General features: G+C 43.3%; 1 protein-coding gene across 2 annotated transcripts in view; it reads right to left on the reverse strand.

The window, feature by feature from the left end:
• The window catches only part of PTAR1 (protein prenyltransferase alpha subunit repeat containing 1), a 63,743-nt gene that overhangs the window by 10,165 nt on the left and 34,724 nt on the right, over positions 1 to 18,854 (reverse strand). The window contains exons 4-6 of one of the 2 annotated variants that reach the window (XM_042850606.2): positions 17,710 to 17,814; positions 12,541 to 12,754; positions 1,154 to 1,470 (exon numbers count right to left, since the gene is read on the reverse strand). In XM_042850606.2, the coding sequence (XP_042706540.1) occupies positions 1,154 to 1,470; positions 12,541 to 12,754; positions 17,710 to 17,814 (636 nt within the window). Of the gene's footprint in view, positions 1 to 1,153; positions 1,471 to 1,513; positions 1,611 to 12,540; positions 12,755 to 17,709; positions 17,815 to 18,854 lie in introns of those variants that run through there. The other variant, XM_042850607.2, reaches the window with a different exon arrangement.

Consider the following 18,854-nt stretch of genomic DNA (forward strand, 5'->3'; position numbering starts at 1 on the left):
ATTTGGAAAAATCCCTCTATGACTATGCTAACCTGTGAGCAATAGGGGGGAAAAATAAAAAAACCCAAAATGAAAGATTTTTTTGAAATTTTCTATTCAACCAAGTCAAAACTGTCACAAAAGTTCCCATTAAAAAATTCAGGCCAGCTGTATTCACTTAGTGTTGGAACAGCCTGAACGTTGACAGTGTGAAATCCTGGCCCGACTCAGGTCAATGGAAAAATTCTCATGGATTTCAGTGGGGCCAGGATTTCACCCAGTGTTTATGGGAACTGACATGTCACTAAATGTCAGGGAAACCATAAAGTGCTGTAATTTGGATTTCTTGAGGAGGTGGAAATGTTCAAATAAGTTTTTGCTATTTTTTGCTCCTATCAGCCAGCACATTTAAGAAAAATGGAACTGAATTCCACTCCCTCTTTTGTATCATCAGGAGAATGGTTTACTACATTCTAATTACAAGGCCTATCACTACGGCTGTACTAACACACTGAAGGCAATGGAGTTGCATAACTGTTACCAAGGGCAGAATATAGTGATGCTGTGTGAGAAGACCCCTTTCGGATATTCAGATCCCAGATTTAGTTTGCAGGATTTTAAGTGTAAATAAAAAGACTTTCTAACCTAACAAATTTGATATCAATAATGGAAAGCAAACATGGAGCGCTAAGATACTATGTTTACAGTCCCAGATCAGAGTAGAACCAAACCTGAACCCAAGAACAAAGAAAAGGGGCAATTATTCAACTAAAGTTAGTTTTCAGAGCCAACTTACTCACTGTGCCTTTGACTACATAGTTTTTTTTTATCTAGCCAAGCACATTTGGAGACTCTGTGCAGTTAATTCATCTTTTGTCATTTAAATTTAAGGAGTGAGGAGATAGATTAACAATCCAGGCTCTATCCAGATGATACTGTCCTATGGAAGGATGTGTACAGCTTATTTCAACAAGGTACTGAAATCCAGTCAAGTTTTCTATTTAATAGCTCTGATGGGTGTGGAAATAAAAAATCAAAGACTTAGCATAGGGCAGGAAACAAGTCTTTACTAACCAAGATGTGTCTTTAAGCAGAATTACAATTTGCCCTTTGACTTCAGTTTTAAAGCAATAAAATCATTCCAAGCGATGTTTTATTTGACAAGCCCTCTTACCTGTGACACCACAGTGTTTCATGCCCAGGGAAGGTATTAATAAGATCACTGCAGAGCTCCAACTCTTCTTTTAGAAGATTGGGGAGATCTACCCTCAGTTCTTCTGTACAGGCAGCTTCAGACGCTTCATTTTTTTCATCCTTTGGAAGACTGGGGGTTGGCTCATTTACCAGCTGATTTTGCACCAGTATAGAATTGTCGGTCACAGTTCTGCCAATCAAGGACTTTATTAAGAACTGGCGGTAGTGGAATCCACTATGGTCTGAAACATGCATGGACACCCAATGTTTAGTGGAAGAAAGTTCATCAAGGAGAATCTGAAAATAAGAAGTATAAAATTAACCAATCCATATAAATAAGGAATTTACCAACATTGTTTCTTGTATCAAATTTCCCCCCCATAATCCTTCCTTTAAGCTTGCCGCCAACTCTGTCACCACCACCACCACAGTTCTTCCTAGGAGAAAATGGTAAGTTTAAAAGAACAATGCTAAAATGAAAGCATCTATTTAAATAAATAAAGACTTTCTCAAAATAATTACCTCATTATACAGGACTTTCCAATTTAGAATACTAATTCATAGGCAAAACAACATGTTTAAATGACATTGTTACATACAAAATAATTCTGTATTTGTGGACCAGACTTCTGAACCTTGGAAAAAACAGTCAAGATGGCTGATGTTAGTATGGTGGGTCCTGCGCTTTTCTTGGGGGGGGGGGGGCCAAGATGCCACCCCATGTCCCTGCTCTTGGGGCACTGAGGGCCCCGCTAGTGGCCCAGGAAGCTGGTAGAGGAGGGAAGCAGGGGAGGGGTCTGGGTTTGCTCCTCACTCTGAGTCCCAGCCCCTCTCAACCCCTGCGGGTTCTTACCCTCTTCCCCCTTGGGTGGGGTACACTGGTATCCGTAGGGCCAGCTGTGGTGCCCCTTGAGTGCCACATTCACGGGTCAGTATATCAGGTGCTTCCGGCCCTATGCCCTCAGTTCCTTCTTGCCGACAACTCTGACAGAGGGGCAGGAGGGCAGGTAATGGAATGGACATGAGAAAACATCTCAAAGAACAATAGTTATGAAAAGTGGGTAACCATTTTTTTCTTCGAGTGCTTGCTCATGTTGATTCCATTTTAGGTGACTCACAAGCAGTATCAATGGAGGCGGGCTCAGAGTTCACGGTCTTGCAGCTTGCAGCACTGCTCTGCGAAAGCCAGCGTAACAAGATGCGAACATGCGGACAGACGACCAGGTAGCAGCCCTACAGAGCTCTTGGATTGGTACCTTTGCCAGGAAGGCCATTGACGAAACTTGTGCCCTAGTCAAGTGTGCTGTCACGATCATCGCCCGAGGCTTTTTCACCAGCTCATAGCAATAGTGGACACAGGCCAAAATCCTCTGAGCAGACACCGGGCTACCTTTCGGTTGCAATGGCAGACTAACAGCTGTGTTGACTTACGGAACGGCCTTGTTCTAGCTATGTAGAAGGCCAGCGTCATGCTGACGTCCAGGGTGTGTAGCCTGTGCGCCTCATCTGATGCATGGGGGAGGTATGGGGGAAGAAGGTGTGGATCCCGAATGTTCAGGTAGAGACACGCCAGACCTTTCAAAAACTGTGCCGTCATGTCATGAGCGAAGACGGACCTACCTTGGAACGGAAGATGGAAAGCCGAGATAGCGGCCAGGTGGACCTTGATCGATGACAGGGACAAGTCTTGGAGTTTGAGGTGCAGCCGATAATCTAGGATCTCCTGCTTGGCCCGAATACATCATTCTGAGGCCCAGCACTTCAATTTTTTCCATTTGGCCAGGTAAGTCTTTCTGATGGAAAGTTTCCTGCTACCCTGCTGGATACAGGCCAAGAATGCCTGTTTGTCTGCACTTAGCCATGCAGTAGCCAAGCCGTCAAGTGCAGTGCCGCCAGGTTCGGATGCAAAAGGCTGTCCTGGTTCTGTGACAGCAGATCCGGCCAAGGGGCAACTGCAGGGGAATGGCTACTGAAAGGCTCCGCAACGTGCCGAACCAGTGCTGGCAAGGCCACAAGGGGGCTATTAGGATAACTTTTGCCCTGTCTTGCCTGATCTTCACAAGGACTCTGTGAATCAGCAGCACTGGTGGGAAGGCATACATCAGCGCCCCCGACCACGAATGAGAAAGGTGCCTGATAGGGAGCCCCTGTCCATTAACCAGATCGAACAGAACATGTGGCATTTTCTGTTCTGCCTGGATGTGAACAGGTCCACTTGGGAGGTCTTCAACCTCTAGAAGATTATGCTGACCACCTCCAGATGGAGTGACCACTTGTGGCGAGAGGAGAAAGTCCTGCTGAGGTGATCCACCAGCACGTTCCTGGTTCCAGGCAGGTGTGCGGCTATCAGATGAACGGCTTGCCGCACACAAAAATCCCAAAGGCAGAGAGCTTCTTGACAAAGGGGCGAAGACCTGGCACCGCACTGCCTGTTGATGTAATATCACGGCGGCGTTGTCCATCAGGACCTGCACCACCTTGCCTTTCAGGTAGGACAAGAATGCCTGACTGGCAAGGAGATCTGCTCTGAGTTCCCTGACATTATGTGGAGGGTCAGATCATTCTGCAACCAATGGCCCTGGGTGCTCAGCTCCCCCATGTGGGCTCCCCAGCCCAGGTCCAAAGCATCAGAGACCAGGGTTAGTGATGGGGACACAAAGGGGACTCCCCTGCAACACTGACCTGGGGTCCAACCACCAATCCAGGGATGACTTGATGTGGTCCAGTACCCTAACTACCCGGTCCAGGTCATGCCTGTTGGGAATGTAGACAGCCATGCTTGCAGGAGCCAGAGATAGAGCCGAGCATAGGTGACCATGTATGTACATGCGGCCATGTGGTCCAATAGCCGCAGGCAGGTATGAGCCAGTTGTCGAGATACGGGAAGCCCTGAACCCCTCGGCGTCTCAGGTAAGCAGCCACTGGCACCATACATTTTGTGAACACCCTGGGGGCCGATGAGAGGCCAAAGGGCAGTGCTGTGAATTGAAAATGGTGCCCATCCACTATGAAACAGAGGAAGCGTCTGACCTGGGAATATGGAAATAAGTGTCCTTCAAGTAGAGGGCGGCATACCAGTCTCCTGGATCCAGGGAGGGGATGATGGAGGCCAGGGAGACCATGCAAAACTTCAACTTTTTGAGAGACTTGTTGAGGTGATGCAGGTCCAGGATAGGTTTGACGCCCGCCTTTGCCTTCGGAATTAGGAAGTAGTGGGAATAGAAACCTCCTTTCACGTCCCAAGGGACCTTCTCCACCGCCCCCAGGCACAGAAGGTTTTAGACCTCTTGAACGAGGAGTTGCTCATGAGAAGGGTCCCTGAAGAGGGACAGGAAAGAGTGGGAGGGAGGAGTGGCTGAAAATTGCAGGGTATAGCCCCGAGATACCAGCAGTCCGAGGTGATCCACAACCAGGCCGAACGGTAGAGACGAAGAGGGTCGAGGAAAGGACAGGGTGGATCCGGGGAACTGACTGGGACGTCACTCTCAAGCGCACCTTCAAAATGAGCTCTTCTGGCCCCCAGGATGCTCTGCCGTGTCAGGCTATGCGGGTGAGCAGGAGGAAGAAGGGCGGCGATGACCAACTCATGTCTCTATCCCTTCTCCTAGCAGACCCCTGACGGGGCAGCCAAGGCCTTGGCGGAAGGGGTGGCCAGAACTGCTTCCGTGCAAACTGCAGCATATGCATGCCCAGTAAGCGAAGGGTGGCCCGAGTGTCCTTCAACTCACGCAGCCTCGCATCTATTTATTCAGAGAAGAGACCATGCCCATTGAATGGGAGGTCCTAGATCAAAGTCTGCGTCTCTTGGGAAAGGCCAGCGATCTATAGCCAGGAGCTGCGCCTCATAACCACTGCCGACATGACCATCTGACCTGCCAAGTCCACCGCATCCCATGCCATTTGGAGGGAGCACCTAGCTGCCGCGGTGCCTTCTTCCACTAGGGTGCCGAATTCTTGAGCCAAACCCTGTGGGAGGGACTCCTTGAACTTATGGAGGAAATCCCATAAATTAAAATTGTACGTTCCCAAGAGGGCCTGACGGTTCACCAACTGGAATTGTAGGCTGGCAGTGGAATAAATTCCCCACCCCCCACCCCCAAAAAGGTCCAGTCTTTTGGCCTCTATTTTTGGGAGTTGAGCTGGTGTGCCCCTGCTTGTCTTTTTCGTTGGCCACACAGACAACCAGTGAGCTCAGAGGTGGGTGGGTACAAAAAGGTACGCGACCCTTTGGCTGGGACAATGTGCTTCTTTTAAGCCCTTTTGGAGGAAGGGTTTGCCAGAGGATCTTGGCAATTTTGAGGACCCCGTCATACACTGGTACTGCAGCACGTGCCCGGGTATAGGCTGAGAGGATGCTGAATAAGGGGTCTGCCTGCTTGGCCATATCCTCCACCTCTAGGCCCAAGTTCTTGGCCACCCGTCAAAGCAGGGCCTGGTGTTCTTGAAAGTTGCCAGGCGGGCTGGCCCTAGAGGATCCCGTGACCGCCTCGTCCGGGGATGAAGACGATGACTTACTACTCGGGGAGACCCTGGGACATCATCCCCCGTGGGGGGAGGTTTAGAGGTGAGTGCAGTCTCCTCTACCTTGACCTTCAAGAGTGATTCATACACCAAGACCGGTGCCGTCAGTACCGCCAACTTTTGCTCCGATGCAGTGGCAGGTGAGTGGTGCGAAGGGGGCATCATCATGACTGGTATGCCCCATGTGCTCCAATAAGGCCACCCGGCCTCGGGAGCCCAATTGCACCAATGGAGTCTGGGCAAGGGGCTGAACTGCCTTTCATGCCAGAGGAATTCCCTTCTGGTGACCACGGTGGGGCCATCGACACCTGCGTCTGCCTGCTGATGGTCGCCGCTGGAGTGAGAGGATTGGTGACTGTATCATGGGGACTGGTGCCAGGAGAGACCGGAGTCGTGATGGGGAGTGCTCCTCCAGGGCATGCAACCAAAATCTGCACCAAGGATGTGCCGGCAATATGGAGATTGGCACCTCCCCTTAGGCGATCCGCGTTGAGACGGCAGGTACCGCGATTGCGGTGCTGGTAATCTAGGGCAAGCCCCAAAAGATCTAGGCTGCGACTCCAGAGATCTGCAGCATGGAGAAGAGTGCTGCCTTGTCTTGCGGGAATCGGTGGTGCTCCACTGCCCAGAGGGGTCTTAGCAGCTGGCTTGCCCTTGTGGGGAACCTTTGCCATTTCCTGCGGCATGCGTGGTGCCAGCAACATGGGCAGAGGTCTCCGCTCTCTTGGAGCTGGAGGAGCCTGGGAAGGTGTTGATGCCACCAGGAGTTTGGGTCCCCCACCACTCTCGGGAGTTGGTAGTGGATTCTTTAAGGGGCTAAGGGCCCTGACCAGGAAGGCACGTCCACATGGCTCCGGAGTGGCCGGGCGGCCCCAAACTTGGTCCTTTGCCCGATGTCCCATGACACCTTCTTGGTTGGTGCCGGGGAGCCATGCTTCTTCGTTTTCTTTTTGGGCACTGGCAATGGGGAGCTGTGAGGGGCGGAGCCTGGTGCCGGTTGTATGCTGCACACTGAGGCCGAGGTACTAGGTGAGTCTTGGCAAGATGGCCTGGAAGCTGGACGAAGGGCTGCCTCCATGAGGAGAGCCCGCAAACGAATATCCCACTCTTTCTGTGTCCTGGATCAAAACATTTTTACAAATATTACACTTGTCCTTCACATGTGATTCCCCCAAGCACTTGAGGCAGCTGCTGTGGGGGTCACTTACAGCCTGTTACAGTCTGTGCAGGGCTTAAACACTAGAGACTGGGGTATGCCCTACCTGGGGTGAAGTCCCTGCTGGGACTCTAACTTCTAACTAGACTTAACTACTTAACACACTAACTACTATAAACAAACAAGGCCTGAAGGCTCGAAGTCAGAAGAGACAAAACTGCTAGCCATTGCGATGCAAGGAAAAGTGCTCCAAATAACCACCACGCGCGGTAAGAAGAAACAGAGGGCATAGGGACGACGCATGAGCGCAGCACTCAAGGGGGTGCCACTGCTGGCCCTACGGATACCGCTAAGGCAAAAAACTTTGATGACCGTGCACATGGGTGTGTGCACGCCTAGAATGGAATCGACATGAGTAAGTACTCAAAGAACTAAGATTTGCGTATTTACCATCTACCACAAAAGCGTTTGTAGCTTTTCCACACTCTACAAAGGAAGGAGTCTCAGAGACCTTCCTCAAGGGTGTGAAAGAAGTACCCGTGGAAGGGGTCTAGCACCAGATAGTCCTCTTTAGGCCCCCACGCGATTTCAGAGTGACAGCTTTAAAAAAAAAAAAGTGCTAGTGAAAAGTTGGGGGGGGGAATCTGATCTAACAGAGGAGTTGCTTCCACCTACTGAGAGAGTGGCAAACTACTAAACAAAGTCTTCCAAACTCCTTCACAGGAGGAAGGACTCCAAATACTTCACGTTCATCCCGTGTTCATCTGCTAGAACTTGAAATATGATATAAACTCACTGTCTGGGATAGCATAAAAAAAATGAGAACAATTAGGGTTTATTTAGCCTGTCAAAAACCTTACAGGGCACTTGTATGAGGTGTTCGTGATTATAAAGGATATAGTGAAAAGTCCTTCCTTTTTATCATGCTGCCATATAAAAGAGGGACGTTGAGTCATTCAGTGAAATGAATGGCCAGTAAATTTAGAACCAACAGGAATACTATTTAATTCAGGATACAATCAGTCTGTAGTAACACACTACCAGAGAACATCTGAGATACTGTGGCTGGATTGGGATCAGAGGAAATCCACTGATATTCAATGGGAGGGAGACCATCAGGTGCAGGATTTGAGTAATGAAAATTTAGACTCCTGAGCGGAGGCTGGTCTCTCGTCACCCCTTACTCGGGGGAGTAACAGTCCGAAACAGATGGGAGATATGCTCACTTGCAGATCTTAAAAAGAAGATTTGCAATGGAAAGCCTCCTGCCATTTCAACAAAGGAGTTACTTCCAAGGTCTTTCATAATATGGTAAAAAGACTTGAGGGCCAAAATATGGGAAGTGCACTGTTCCACTAAAAGGAAAAGACATCGTTTGAATGTTTACAGATCGATGGCTATTGATGATTTACAGTGAGAGCTACTTTTTAATAAAAGCAAACCACGCTGTATAGGAAGATGATGGTGGAATGTATTTGATTTACGGAGCTACTCATTGAGTGATACAAACACTTCTAAAAAGGGATTGAATAACATCTTTTTCCCTGGAAAGAATTTCAGCCAGTAAAATAATGTTCTAAATACTAGACTATAGATTGTGATAGAAACCAAATAATTAGGGCTGTCAATTAATTGCAGTTAACACAAGTGATTAACGCAAAGCAAATGTAACTAGTTTAAAAAAATAGGTGCGATTAATCAGTTTTAATTGTACTTAAATAATAAAATATCAATTCATATTGGGTATATTTTTGGATGTTTTTCTACATTTTCAAATATATTGATTTCAATTACAACACAGAATATAAAGTGTACAATGCTCACTTTATATTTGATTACAAATAATTGCAATATAAAAAAAGATTAGAAATAGTATTTTTCAATTCATCTCATACAAGTACTTTAGTGCAATCTCTATCATGAAAGTGCAACTTACAAATGTATAATTATTTACATAACTGCACTCAAAAACAAAACACTGTAGAACTTTAGCACCTACAAGTCCATTCAGTCCTACTTCTGGTTCAGCCTATCAATAGACAAACAAGTTTGTTTACATTTATATTTGCTTGTTTATTTACAAAGTCACCTGAAAGTGAGAACAGGCATTAGAATGGCACTGTTGTAGCCGGCATTGCAAGGTATTTACATGCCAGATGTATAGAGAGTTTACATTCTCATTTTACAGATCAGCAAATTCAAGCAGATGTTATCTGCAGTTTTAAAGATTTTTGCTAAAAGCAATGGCAACCTTAAGAACTGTTTAAGAAAACCCAACCTTTTAAGTAATTTGTGCCTGTGCTGCGCACATTGCATTTGACTAATTTTATGAGATGATCAGACTATTTTTTAAAAATGAAAGATTAAAAAAAAAAAAAAAAAGCTCCCCATGCCTCTTGAGACGTACCTGGAAAACCCACTGCTTGTAGAACAGACTCCACAACCGTGGAAGATGCTTGCTATTTAAGAAGGAATTGGAGGCAGAAGAACTCAAGCACTGATGAAGGCTAAACTATCTATTTTGTTACCATCCAATTATCTACAAGAGTCCAAGACAACGTTTAGTCTGATCACCAAATAAGACAATTGTGTTTAAGGGTATAATGTTCAATGCATCCTCTACCATCCATCACAAGAGAGGAGTTATTCCCCAGCTAACAAAATGTGAGAAGGTATCTGCAGCTCCTTGATTGACTAGCTCGGATGCGAGAGCTTCTCTTTTTTGTCTTCCATGGTAAGACAAGTAGGTGGAGCTTCCATACTGCTTCAAACAGAGAATAGATACAACAGATATGAAGTGAGTTTATCCCCATCCTAACATTTGCCTTTGTTACTATAAACACCACCACCACCACAAATCTCAGCTTTCCTCCTGTGTTTGGTCATTCTGATAATCTTTTCCTGCTCCCCTATCCTTGGTCCCCTATGCCCCAGAGAGATATGCCAAGCTCTTTTATATCCTAGGTTGAAGTTACTAAATCTCACTTGACCAGATGTCAGATAGAGCCGGCAAAAAGAAATCTGCATTTCATGATTCTAATACCAGATAAAAATTAGTCAGCAAGAGAAAGACCTGCATGCAGGGTACTCCACCCCATTACAATGGCCTTTTAGCTGACTAATCAATCCACCACAAAGCCAGCCCGCGTAACCTAAATCACATATATTGTGTAGGATCAAGCCATTTGAGTTACTTTTACTGTGAGTCATGCGTACAAAATGATTTAATTCTGCAAGCAGATAATATATTTAAAGCCTGTAGTACGGTTATGGGTAAACTAAGCGCTTATTTTTTAAATTAAAAAAAAAAAAAGTGAAATTTTTAGGATCAAAGAAAGACAATATTTACCTTTAAGTGAAGGAGACTGAAGCTCTGGTCATAATTTTGTACCACCACCTAAATTTAGGGCCAAACTCTACCCTGAGATTTTTTATACCCTTCCAAGAATAAAGTGTTTTAGAATGAGCTTCAAAATGTTCTAGATTTAGAAAAAAATATAATTAAAAAATCCAATAGCTTTCTAGGACAGTTTACAGTATGTAAATGTTAATAATAATAAATTTGGGCTACATTTTTAAAAGGAGCCTCAACTTGGATGCAAAACTGCAGGTGCTAGTAATTGTGGGGTAAAAAACACACCAACATGAAGAGTTCTAGCTACCTAATTTTTGGTCACAATCAGGCAGGTTTACCTTTAAATATTATAATCGGCATTCACAGTGAATTACATACATTGAACTGATCAAAAGGTACAAAATTAGAAAAAACCCTACAAAATTATCGTCCTTTATATTTTCGGGGGGGTGGGGGGGCAGAGAAGGGGAAGTGTCATGTCTCCCTTTTTCCATTTGTCTTTTTTTCCCATTAATTCTTTTCAGGGTGTTCATGCACAAATACACCAAACTGAAAATGTCCTTTTTATAATTTTGTGTATTTACATTCCCTAGATTATAGGTATGTCCTAAAACTTCTAACCTCCCTTGTTCTCCCCGTCCCCCAAGTTTAACAGCCCTCCTAATTCCCACAGACATCTCTAATGCAGCATGGCAATGATGCCTCTGAAGTGCTGCATCAGCAATTGTTGCAAAGGATTCTGGGATAAGCATAAAGATCTTTCCTAAAGGATTAAAAGTAGACCAGTAGGGAAACTGGGATGATTGCCAAGATGGATGGAAGGCAAAGGGAAAAGGGAGTTTCAGAACATAAATTTAAAACAAAAAATAAAAACAAGCTGGTGTGTGATCTACATTTCCTTCACGGCCATAATTATTTGTGAATTGCCATTGCTCAATGCAATTCACATAGCTGTACACGAATGAAAACACCAGACAAATTCTAAATCCAAGGAGAGCTATTTGTGTCAAGCTGCAGCCTCTCGCTTTACCTATTTTGATAGTCTACAGCTATGAGAACAGCAGCTGCAAAAGCATTTGAGATGGTGCCCTGTCCTTCAAACAGCTGCTGCCAATTAAAGGGGAGAATGGTTGTGTTCCACTTAATTGCACTGAAATATAAGACAAAAAAATGCAGCCATCAAGGGTTTGTCTGAGAGTCTTCAATTCCTGATGAATAAATCCCCCAAATTTCGTAGTTCTGAATTTTGCACACCCACCTTTTATTTGAGAGTTAGATGGGAAAGCTACTGGACTGTGACTACCTCACACTTTTCAGGTTATTATGGAATATGTACAGATCTCTAAAAGTGTTCTCAGATGAAAAAAGTATAAGCAAAATGACCTCCCAGATTGCCAGTGATAGGCCCAGAACAGATTTTGTGGTTCTACATAGTCAGCACTCTCCTCTCAAAAAACAAACACAAAAACAAAAAAACACCATACAGACGAGGTGATGGTAGTGAAAGAATGCAGAGTCAGGAACAGCTACCATGGAAGGTCAAAGCATCAGCATAATAAAGGCATTGAACTCACCTCACAACTGAGAAATCACAGAGTAAGAGTAATTAGAAAACTGTACTTTTAATTTTAGATCATGTCACATGTCAACAACTTCCCTTCCTGTAGGCCTTGACATTTTTGGATGAACCATATGAACATGCCTGAGGTTCAACTAAAAGATTTTCACAAGACATCACTGCTGAAGTTGATAAGGCATATTTAAGGCCAGTTAGTCAGTTTTGTCTCTTTGATGTATATGCTGATTTATTAAACTCAGCATAAACTGGGATGAAGGGTGTCCTCGAATCTCATGAAAATGCTTATAAGCACCACTTTTCTGTTTCTAAATTGCCTGGTCTCTTTATCCTATACTAGTCCTCTATGCACACATTCTGACATCACAAAATGACATGAAAGAACACTGGTAGTAAAACAAAAAGGGGAATATTAGAGTATTGGAATGTCATCTGTTGCATAGTATCTTTTATTCTAATAGGCTCTTACAGATTATACCAGCACAGAATTTATGCTCAGTCCTCTGCTTCATCTCCCAGACTCCCATCTACCCTCTAATCAGTTAAGCACCAACAGATGGGTGCTAGTTACATTGATAAGAGTCTGACAGAGCAACATAACAGTCCTTGCCCCTGGAATGCTTATTCTCCTAAAGCATTGTGTACATCAGTTCAACACCACTGAGATTATTCACCTCTCCCACAGCACACTGCTTTATGATGATCCAGATTTAAAATGTACAAATTCTGCGTAGGGGTTTATACACTCCAGTATTGTACCTTGACATCCAGCTTTCCCAAACGCTGTAAAATCCAGATACGGTGGGACCAGGCATTGTAGTTGCTTGGATATCTCCCAGCAGCTTCACAGCAGACATCCATTTCCTCCTGCACTAATCGTTGAATTCTTTCCATAGGCACTGTTCCCAAGTTCCCTTTAGTTACAAGAGTTGGCAAGGAGTTTTCCTGAATTAGTTGTTGCAGCACCCATCGTCTGGTTAAATGGTGTAGAGGGTTAACAATGCAAAAGCAGTTTTAAGAGAAAAAACACATTTTGTTTTGTTCCTTATTTCACTATATAAATTAACCAACGTACGTGGAGTTTTCCATCATCTTAATTCAGGATAAACTGGAGGTTGGGGGAAGAAACAGACTAAACATAAAACCTGTGAGCTATTCAGATCGAGAAAGTCTTCAGTTAATAGACACATTTAAGAGTACAGCAACGCCTCACTTAATGTTGTCCCAGTGAACGTGGTTTCATTGTTACGCTGCTGATCTATTAGGGAACAAGCTCGTTTAAAGTCGCGCAATGCTCCCTTATAATGTTGTTGGCAGCTGCCTGCTCTGTCCACTGTTTTCAGGATTCTCTGGAAGAGCAGCCCCTCCTTGTGGGGATTAGAACTGGGGGGGGAGGGGGCTGGCAGCCCCCCCACCCCATCAGTTCCCCTAAATTCCCTGTAAGGTATGTGGCTCGGCAGCTGCCCAGCAGCAGTTCAACTGTCCCTCGCCCGCTGCCGTGCTGCTCCTGCCTTGCCCTCGGTCTTGGAGCTGATCCTGGGAGCTTTCTGCTTGCTGGGGGAGGAGGGTGCTGATATCAAGATGTCCCCCTGCTCCTGCCCCCCCACTCTGTGCCCCCTCTCCACAAAGCGGAGGAGGGGAACAGGGCTCAGGGACAGAAAAGAGGGACCTTGCTGGAAGCTGTTGCTTCCTGTCTGATCTGCTTAAAAGGGCAACGTACTTGAAGTGGGGTCAGCGTACTTAAAGGGGCAATGTACCTCTTCCTCTCTCATGCATGCACTCCCCAGCACTTTGGAAAGTCAGCACCTGTGCAGCCGTGCATGTGCTGTCAGGAGGAGGGAGTGGGTTCATCATCATGTTCAGTTTTTGCAGGGAAGTGTTTGCAGCTACTGCCCTGCATCTATTGTGTTTCCTCCCTCCCGCCTCAGTCCATGCTGCCTTGTAGAGTGTGAGGCTACATTAACAGAGTATTAATCCTTGAGGGCTCAGCAGAGTGCTAGTTCATCATTTAGCAGCAAGGAATTCCCTGGGAAATATTCCACCCTCTTACTCCACCACCTCAACCAAGCTTCACAATCATTCATTGCTGTGTACAATATTCAACTGTTTGTTTAAAACTTGTAATGTATATGTATATAATGTCTTTTGCCTGGCAAAAAAAATTCCCTGGAACCTAGTCCCCCCTCCCCCATTTACACTAATTCTTATGGGGAAATTGGATTCACTTAACATTGTTTTGCATAAAGTCGCATTTTTCAGGAACATAACTACAACCTTAAGTGGGGCATTACTGTATCTACTTCAGCTCTCTTTGTTCATTTACTGTTATTGATCCTATCTAATGTTGAGAATTTGAGGAAGTCAATACAAAAAAAAAAAAAAAAAAAGTTACCAAAAGCCTGAATATACAAAATTTGCCAAAACAATATCATGGAATATTTAAATATCCAAATATATATTAAAAATATTCAAAAATATCATGGAAGATTTTGAAGAATTCACTTTTCACAAGACATCCATAGTGTTAAAGTGAGGTTTTATGTTGAAAAAGGATTATGTAAAAATACCTTCTTACTCAACAGATCTGCACCCTGTGTGTGGATTCAGTCAAATCTGCTGACTTTAGTCACAAAAGAAAAAAAGACTTTACTGCTTTTTACTCGTTAGCCCTGCAGAGTCAGTACAGCAAAGAGCAATTGAGTGGGATTCTATTTCTTCTTGTGCATCATAAACAGAACTGTTTACTAACTTCCAGTTACACTTGTGCAAACTCATTGAAAGCAATAGAGGTACACAGGCATCAATGTGGCTTCAATTTCTCCTGCAGAACCCTTTATTACTAGTGATGATATAGAAGGAATAAATAAAAGAAAACCAGCTTAATTCTGAGGTCCCAGGCAGAGATTGCTGGTCTAGCAGTTAGAAAAAACACCTTTTTACTAGGAAACTAGTCACATTTGACCTGGAATCACTGAGACAAACAGATTCCCACATTGTATTTTATTTGTAAAAGGCACTTTAGAGTAGAACTGCACTTTAAGAAAGTCACTGCCTCAAAACTGCAATAGATGTACTGACGGCTTATACAACCTTTTGTCAAAGTAAAGCTGCTAACAAGTATATTTTTCTGATCAAATTTATTTCAAATATCTTTCATTAAAAAAGGTATTGCAGACATAGGAAGGTCAACAGCACCATGTAAACAGACAAACAGTGCTGCAAGAGGGGATTCTATGGAAAGCTGAGTGGACCTCTCAATCAGGACTTACAAGTTTTAACAACCGAGACCAAAAAAGTTACACCCTTTTGTCCACTTTGGTATTTGAAATGAAAGTGAGCCAACACAATGTCATTCCATCTGCTTGAAGAAAGGTGAACTCTTTCCTTAATAAAGCTTTAAAAATTAACCAGTCAAAAATAGCTTATTCATAAGATTACAAAATTGTCTAAAAACTCATTAAGTGACATCATCAACTTGAAATCTAACTTGTTGAACAAAAATGGTTTCAGGTACTCCCATCTGCTCCACAGTCTCTTTCCCCCCCCCCCTTTTTTTTTTTTTAAAAGAAGGTCTCTTTTCCCCTGATTAGGGTGTGCATGACCCACATCAACAACAGAGGAAACTTGCTGACCAAATACTGTATAGGAGAAACATTAAAACTAGCTATATATAAATACCATTCCCAGTAACCTTGGCTGTTACTTAGAAAATAATAGTAGCTAAAATTTTGAGAGGGAAGTGTGATTTTTAAGTTGACTGCATCTCTAATCGGAGATCAAGAACACTGGATCACGCCTGTATTTGTAAGTTTGCTTCTGATATGACATTCACTGTAGCTAAAGGAGGGCAGCAGGTCAAACCACAATCTTTGACTACTTCATTTAGAAGAGCGGATCCATGTCACAAATGCAGCAATTTTGAAGACGTATGTCTAAGGTGTTTTTTTTGTTTGTTTGTTTTAAACAAAGCCTATGATACTCAAACATGTTTTTTTGCTGCTCAAATACCTCAAACTGCCAAAATGAAAAAGCGGGACATAGTGAGTGACAAAGACCCAAAATGAGAGACAAAAATATGTTTATGCAGGAAAATTAAATGATGAAAGATTCATTCCTTTAACATGAATAAAGCATAAAATAACTTCCGATTCTTTATTTCCAGGTAAAGAACTTTTAACACTAAATGTGAAGGACAAAAAAGGTGTGTGAAGGAACCCTGACTTTTCTTTATTTCTTAAGAATGTCACTGTTCGAGAATGACATACATGACTTCAGGTACATTATATATTACATGGTACAGTGAATAGTCCAGTATTGACGAGTATGAAGGAGTTTGAGGCAGCTATCGCTAAATCATGGCACTTGCAACTTATTTCTCTCCTCTCCATCACATCTACCTTCCTTTTCATTCTGTATAATGTAGTTACATAAAGCAAAGCAGTCAAATAGTGTGAAAAAGGTAGAGGTGGTGAAAAGAGGTTGCAGGATTAGAAAGCTAAAAACCAGTGTAACTACAATTAAATTCTTCAATTCTGGTTCCATGCCAACACTATTAAAGCAAAATAGCGGGAAAGGACGCGTATAACTAAGCTTCGCAGAATTCAATATATATATTTTTTTAAATTTTGACAATTCGTATTGATTTTTATTTTTTACAGCTGTGGCGGGTAGGGTTGGGGATAGGGCAGTACAAACACAGTGGCTGCAGGAGTCTCTATCTGGCTGAGGAGCACAAGACATCAGGGTACAACATGTGGGGGAGGCTGCAGTTGTCCTGGCCCGAGTGGCGCAGAGACCCCTGGCCAGGACTGTAAGGAGGAGGATGAGCCCCTTGTCACAGGGAAGTCCACCCCACTGCTGAACAGTTTCTGCCTGGGGATGGTTCTGCCACTCCTGGATAGTGAGTGAGTGGATGGGGCTGTGACAACAGAGCTGCAGAGAGCTCCCTGCATGGTCACAGGGTCAGTGACACTGGATCCCTGAAGGCACAAGGTATGGGGAAGGCTGGAGTCCTGGTGGGCTGTAGTAAAGACCTTTGGGTAGTGTCATGAGGAGGAAATGTCCCCAGCTGCAGGGGAGGCCAATCACTGCTGAATGGCTTCTGGTCAGGGACAGAGCCATTCAGCAGTGGAGGGAGCTCCTACACAGCCAGGGACGATGACAACAACTTCTCACAGCTCTGGCTAGGGTCTCTGCTCTGCTGGGCCAGGACTACAGCCTTCCCCTACCATATGCCTGCAAGCATCAGGCATCACCAGCCCTACTCACCAGCCAGGAGTGTGGGAGCCATCCCGAGGCATTTGGGATTTGGTACATTTGATTAAGCATTGGGTTGCCTTTTTAAAATATACCTTTTCTTTGTTATTGCTCAGTAAGGGAGACATTGTCACTGCATAATCCTATGGATGACGAAAATATAGTCATAAGGAAAAATATTATAGTACACTAATGGGATATAACCTAGCTACAATTACAAAATTTAGTTTTTTAAACGTATCCTGGTTCTCTGGCAGATCTACAAGATAAACAGGTTAAAGGCAAAATAAATAAATAATAATAAAAGTAAAATATGGAAAACCTAGCATTAATTTTATGGCAATTTTCAAGCAGTCACACTGGGAATACAAAATGAAGAAAAATTACACACCACTGTAGTTATATTAAAAAGACATGTAACATGCAGAAACACATATCTGATTTGAACATTAAGTCCTACATATAGTTGATCAGAATCTTTAAAAAAACAAACAAAAAAAACCCCCAAAGCAATGAATTTTACAGTAGATGGTTTGGAAATCTGCTCTGTTTCCATCCATACCTTCCCTCCTTAAACACAGACAGAAGTATGAAAATATATATATATTAGATATTTATTTATTTGGGGGGGAGGAGGGAGGGAAAGAAAGGGAAGGAAAAAAAACAAGAAACCTGTGAATCCATGTTTCTGGACTCTTCGGAAACTTCGTTAATGCCAGTTTTCCAAGATGTAAATCCTTAACTGGACTTAAAGTGCCAGATAATATTAGTTCTTTCCTGCAAAAGAAAAAAAAAATCCATTTGTACACCTAATTTTTCCTTTAAGGGTGCAAGTCATTTTCTTTGAAACATAATACAACCAACTAGGATATCCAGAATATAAACTTTAAAAAATTACCCCCAAAAAATTCAAAAATTGAAGCAGCCATTTTATTGTAACCAGATAGCGTGTTTTCAAAGTAAAAATCTGTGTTCTACATTTTGAATTGGACAAACGGTCTATATTTCTCTCTGTGGTAATTCATCCTGAAATGATGACACAACTTTACAAAGTAGATCTGTTCCTGAGTTGCACAATATTTTGCAGTAGAAAACTTAACATGTGCTAACATTGGCATGCAAAGCAATTTTTTTGACTGATTAGGACTAACTTTAAACACCCTAGAGCTATCTTCCAAAGCCTTCCCATAAGATACACACATTTCAAAAAGACAGTTATGCACAAGCAAGCTCCACTGACAGCAATCACTCATACGCAACTCCTGTTGACAATTAAAAGCTACAAAGAAAAGCATTCATGAAATTACTATTGTGCTTCAAGACAGTAGCATCACTATTATTTTACATTTTAAAAGCATCTTAATGAAATAGTTCTCTACACATATATAAATAGATTGAAATAGGGGTTAAGGTTGGTATTCGGTATCACTAACTTAGAGGACAAAAAAAATTCATTAGAAATGTATTGTAGGGTTATTTTAAAAACAAAACAAAGAAAACAAACTTGAAAGCCAGACCAGTTTAGGTTTAGTTACTCTTATAACAGAATATTTAGTAAAAGTCTTCCCAAACCTTAATTCTCAACCCGTCTGTCACAACCCCTCCCCTGAACACTTGTGAGACAGGTACATTATGGTGAAATCTTAGAGAAGCCTCCAGCTATATGGATTTCATATCAGTCCAGACACCTGCATAGCAATGAGATGCTGCTGGCACAAAGCTCGATCCTGAGCACTGTGGCCCTGATCTAGAAAAGCACTTAAGTATATGCTTAAATAAGCATAAGTAGTCCAATGGAAGTAAAGAAAAAATGCCTA

This window comes from Chrysemys picta, chromosome 6 (genome assembly GCF_011386835.1).
Source record: "Chrysemys picta bellii isolate R12L10 chromosome 6, ASM1138683v2, whole genome shotgun sequence".
NCBI classification, from domain to species: domain Eukaryota; kingdom Metazoa; phylum Chordata; order Testudines; family Emydidae; genus Chrysemys; species Chrysemys picta.